Source organism: Arvicanthis niloticus, chromosome 2 (assembly GCF_011762505.2).
Source record: "Arvicanthis niloticus isolate mArvNil1 chromosome 2, mArvNil1.pat.X, whole genome shotgun sequence".
Classification (NCBI taxonomy): Eukaryota; Metazoa; Chordata; class Mammalia; order Rodentia; family Muridae; genus Arvicanthis; species Arvicanthis niloticus.
Window position 1 is genome coordinate 44,684,042 of NC_047659.1, and position 5,825 is coordinate 44,689,866.

At 41.1% G+C, this 5,825-nt stretch overlaps 1 protein-coding gene across 1 annotated transcript in view; it reads left to right on the forward strand.

The window, feature by feature from the left end:
* The first annotated feature begins 435 nt into the window (after positions 1-435).
* Nostrin (nitric oxide synthase trafficking) overlaps positions 436-5,825 on the forward strand; it is a 62,641-nt gene continuing 57,251 nt past the window's right edge. Inside the window, exon 1 of the mRNA XM_034495331.2 lies at positions 436-554. Within this exon, the coding sequence (XP_034351222.1) occupies positions 528-554 (27 nt within the window). The 5' untranslated portion in view covers positions 436-527. The remainder of the gene's footprint in view (positions 555-5,825) is intronic.

Below are 5,825 nucleotides of genomic sequence, written 5' to 3' on the forward strand. Positions count from 1 at the left end.
ACCCATCTGGATCCAAGAGGGAATGCTGCGTAGTTACTTACCTTCTCCCATCAACTCGAGAGTAAAAGACAGCTATGACTGTCACTTTTCACCTATCTAGCTTGCATAGATCCCAAAGGTCAGAGCAGCTTAAAGCACAAAAAATACAAGCCATCACTGGACAAGCAAGCTGAAAAAAAAAATGTGAATTCCCACCATCATTCTGGGCATCCAGATCATAGGGAACTCTATATAGTTTCTGAGCCTTCTTCTCTCAGGGCTACACCTCAGGGCCTCAAAGTTCACTGAACTGGTTCTCACCATTTCCCACTGGCTCTTTTGACCCAGAGCTGTTCTTTGCTTTTTCAGGAAACAAACTGGATGAAAGTCCAGGGGCTGGAACTTCCTCTTTGGTGTGTTTGACAAGGACTGACGTACTCTAAGCCCTTTGAATCCCGGAAGTCCAGAACACACCCAACCTGATTGATTGCAGCGTCCAGCATGCTGGATCGAGCGTAGGTAAAAGAAAAAGCAGACAGCATTTCAACATGAGGGACCCACTGACGGATTGTTCGGTGAGTAGCCCAGTGTAGTCTGTGTGGCTGTGTGTACGAGGCTGGGGGAAATTTATGGATTAGTGGATTTTTAACTGCAGAAATTAGAGACAATCAGAAACTAGGCATGTTTAGATTTTGGCCGTGGAACAAAAGTCTGTGGTTTTTCTTTGGTTAAGCTTAAAATAGAGCCCTCTTGAAAATGTGACAGTTGTAGCTGTCTTTCATTCTCAAATTGATGGGGAAAGATTTGGGTGAGTATATAGCATCCTACTTGGATCCAGACAGGGCTATTTGAGAAGCAATATTAAAGCTTGCTTGAAGGGGTGCCAATATCGTCAGCATCGCGTGTGGAGTAGACAGGAAAGCTCAGGGACCCAGACGTCTGCAGTGCATTTGGTCTCAGAGATTAGGTCGGGGAAGAAGGATTTGCCTCCCCACCCTTCACCCCATTCCTGCTTTTTAGTCAAACATTTGAGAGTTGTGATCCCCAGCCCTCAGGACCCCGAACAGACTCCTGCTCTGTCAGCCTGGTAGATGGTTCACCAGTCCGCTTGCTCCAGTCCTGAGATCTTTCCTCCCCAATACAATATTGATCAAAAGTCCAAAGACACAACAAAGTCACAAATGTGTTGTAGGTGGCAGAGGAGACAAGATGCCATGGAAATAAAGGGGAGGTAAATTTGTTTCGAAAACAAAGGAATCAAAGATTTACAATGTCTTACCCCAGTCAGCAAATGTGGTAAAGCTAAAATTGGTGACCTCAGAAGCCATCGTTCATATATATTTCATTGAGAGAGAGAGAGAGAGAGAGAGAGAGAGAGAGAGAGAGAGAGAGAGAGAGACCGACCTTTGGAAAGGCAAATGAGAGAAACCTGTAAAGAAGCCATAATCAGCAGAGGACTGCAGCTTCCCTTGTTGTTTATTCAAAGAGTAAGGAAACCATGGGCTTAGGAGAGACGGAACGCCAGCTGCTATTGTACAAGAATATTGCTAGTTCAAGAATGCCAAGGCTGAAGTGAGGCAGATGCCGAAGTGTCCAATAGACTAGTTAGATAGCGTAGCACAGGCGCCATTGAGCATAAAAAACAATGTGCTTGATGCAAACACAGATTTCAACACTACTTGAATGATGGTGGTTATGGGTAACCTTTTAGAGAAATTTGGTTTTCTCTCTTTGTATTTGCACCCTATTACATCTTTAAATCCTCTCCTGCCTCACATGGGTACTGGCGATGTTTTCCCTGGTACAGGTGACACCTGGATAAGTTGAGACAAAAACTTAGTACTCTACTTTTGGGGTGCCAGATGATGCCATATCCTATTTTGAGCACTATCTCAAGGGTGTTTGTTCTTGTCCATGACTGGGGGTCATGTCTATGGGCCCATCGCCACCAAAAGTATCCGGGAGTCAAGAGGAGGCGGATATCCCTTCAGCCTGAACTTCTAAACTCTCTAAAGCCACGGAATATTTATTTATTTGCAATTGTTTCATCTTTATCAAGTGTTCAAGTTGACTTCCTGGTACAATCCCAGTTTGTGCTTGGGAAACAATGCTTTACAGTTTAGGAACATGCTGAAAAAAATGACTCAGGGGGTGGGGGTGGGGGTGGGGACGCATGGATTTCAGATGAATGCTTCAGAAAACACTTAACACTTGTTTTTCACTTAACACTTTTTTAAAGAGAACCCAAGGCTTCCACTGTCTGTCAAATGTCCTATTCCATCAGGTCCTAGCTTAGCATTGAACATGACTAAGCATCTTCATTCAGCTATAAATCTTAACTTGGTTCCCACCAATGGATTTGGGCATCAATATCAAGTGGGCCAAGAGCAAGCTCAAATAAAAAATGGGGCAGAGATCTGTATTTATACTTATTTCTAATCAAAATGTAGAGTTTTCTTCAAGTATGACTACTCAATACCACTAACAGTGTCTAGGACTGTGTAAACAACGAAGAACAGAGATTTCCTTTTATAACAATGTTATTACAGATGTCTTAGAGTATTGTTTATTCTCAGCCTTATTTACATATTTTGGTAATTCTTAAGAGTTGTTATTTAACATATTAATATAAACATTCAGCCTAATATCAAAAGCTCGAAAAGATTTTTATAAACATACATATATGTGTAGCTCATTTTCTTTACAATCCTACAGTATTTTATACATTTAAAAATAGTGAAATATATTTTTTCATGCTATGAAAACAGGCCTGGTATAAGAAATTTAAAACTATCTTTTGGGTCACGCCCCTGTGAGAGAATGAGTTGCTACCTCGGCCCTTCAGCCTTCAGGAGTCAGGTCAACGTCTACTTCAAATGATTGTCACTGAATTAAGCTAAAGAGTGCTAGACACTGTGGGGGGCTCTTAAATAATGCTGAGGGTGCTAGAGCTTGCTGCTTTAAGGTTTCCTTTTTTTTTAAGTTCTAGTTTGGGAAAGAAAAAGAATTGGCTTCAAGCCTCAATGCCTGTGAGCTTATCATTGACACCTAAAAATATGCCACGGGAAATCTTCCTCAACTCCGTGTTCAAGGATGCGGAGAGCATCAGATTCTTCCAGAGGAAATGACTCAATTATGTTAAAAAAAAAAAAAAGTACTACTTTCTTCCTATGAAATAAAAACATAGGAGCCAAGTAGAGAGAAAGTTATAAGCTACTTGCTGGTTCAGCCTGGATCACCAGCTGTTGAGTGGCACAGATGCCAAAGGCACCGTTGCTGTGGTCCATGACTCCTGAGAGCCTTAGCTGCACTGAGAGATGGGAAGGGGCATGTGAAATCTGGCATGGATACTGTGTTGCACATAGCATCTTCAGTGTGTGCCACTGAGGTGTGTAAGATGCTTCCTACATTTCTTGGGCCTCTGTTTTATCAGTTGTAAAATAAGAAGAGGAGACAGTAGATTGTACTGTTTCCCTGGTATTCTGTTCCTTATAAATTAAGCAATCCTACCCCAAAGTTTCAAATACTAAACAGATCTCTCATAAACGTAGGTAACCTCCTCCTTAATTTGACGGGTAGTGCGTAGAAATATCACCCTCAGTGAATCAGAATTCACACAAATCAATAGCACAGGCGTGACATAGAAAGGGTGCCAAGAAGAGGCTTGCTTGGCTTCTATAACTCTGTGACAGTCAATGTTATATGCATTTTGAAAAGTCCATGCAGGGAAACAGAGTAAGAATATTTTTGTTTCTAGAACAATTAGATTCGATCTTTTAAATCACTCAAACTGTGTAGCCAGGAAGAGCAACCGGGCCGAGTTGAGCAGTAGTGTTTTATAATGTTACAGTTCATCTGTCTAGTCACCCCGTAGGCTGAATGCCTCATTACTAAACTTTGCTTCATTGTTTGGTGAGTTGTTTACTTGTTTGCTTTGTAATAGCAATACCTAAACAGAATTTGCTTATAAGAGCGTATCAGAAACATTTCTCCAGTGCTGAATGAGACAGGCCTGTATAGAACAGTTATAAACATGAAGGGAAAAAAAATTAATGATTTATTTATTTTATATATGTGAGTACACTGTCACTATCTTCAGACACACCAGAAAAGGGTATCAGATCCCATTACAGATGGTTGTGAGCCACCACGTGGTTACTGAAAATTGAACGCAGGACCTCTGGAAGAACAGCCAATGCTCTTAACCACTGAACCATCTCTCCAGCCCCACATGAAGGAAAATTTTAAGGTCTCAGAAATGTCCTAAACATCCTGGCTACCGACAAACTAATTATTTATAAAGGGCACTTAAAAAGAAACCCATGATATGTTATCTTAATAATTAACAGCCCAGGGGAGAAAGTGCATGTTCAAATAAATTCATATGGAGATATAAAATTAGCATTAAGCGCTTTCCTGGGGTGCATAGGTTGTAGAGCTGAGATATCTGAAAGCTCCATGAGTAGGAAATGGCATCCCAAATTTACTTCCCACATAGCTTTCGCCAGATGAGTCCTTTGCTGCTTCTCGATAATATTAGGAAGCCATCTGTACCACTTATAAAGGGATCAGCTCTCTGAGTGTGTTTAGTTTGGTTATATTGATTAGCTACATGAAAACATTTGGTTCTAATGGGTTATCTAGTTGATTTACTTACCTGACATTTCTAATCTGTCCATAATCTAATGAGATCATATTTAGCTTTTTGAGCCTTAACTCTAAGTAAAGGATTGGGCTTCAGCGCTTTTTATATTGTGTCCCATCGAGTCCATTCAGAGTCCCCTCTGATGACTGTGGATGGGTCAGAAGGGGAAGCGAGACAGGAGCAGAGAAGTCAAAACCGAGGTGAAAATGTTTCATGCCTTAGAGTAGAAACAGTCTGAGGCTTGCTGCTCGCTCTCTCTCTCTCTCTCTCTCTCTCTCTCTCTCTCTCTCTCTCATTCTTTCTGTCACACACATTCATATACAGTCACACTCATATACATACACATACACAGATATGCTCATACACACACACACACACACACACACACAGAACAAGATAGTTGTCACGCGATCGGCTTTAGCATTTAGTATGTCTACTTTTAATTTTTTTTCTGTGTCTTCAAGTTTGAGTAAATGATAAATGAAAAAAGGCCCAGGAGCACTGATTCTAAACAAGGAATTGAGCTGAGTACCTAGGAATAGTATTAGTGTCTCTTTTATTTATGGATGTCACTTTAATCTCAGTCTGCATCACAGATGTTGGGGACTTTCCAGCACATTGAACCTGAGGTCAAAGATGAAGATTCTACCCCATGTTTTTATAAACAGAATAATCTTTATCTGATCATTGAATTACAATGAACAATAAGCTGTGTTGCCTGGAGTCAGTGGAGCTCAGGAAATGGTTTACTTGAGGCGTGGATCCTGCCAGCCTATGACCTGACCAGAGTGGCTGAGTAGGCAGAACCATTGGCCATTTCTCTTTCTGGAACATCTTTGCCCATTTAACATTTTGTTCCAGTACAAAGACTTTCTCTGAAAAAAAAAAAAAAAAAAAAAAAAAGGGTGTATTTATCTATAAAATGACAAAGGTTCACCTCCTACATCCTACAGCTGCCAGCTCAAGGGTCAAAGAAGCCACAAAGTGTCTTTGCTTGGGAAGGCTTTTTTTTTTTTTTTTTTTTTTTTAACAGATTAGTTAGGGGCTGGGGAGATGGCTCAGAGAGATAAAGAACACAGCTGCTCTTCCAGAGGACCTGGGTTAGATCCCGATCACCTTCATGGTGACTCACAACTGTCTGTAACTCTACTTTCAGGAGAGCCAACACCCTATTCTACCTCCACAGTCACCAGGCGTGCAC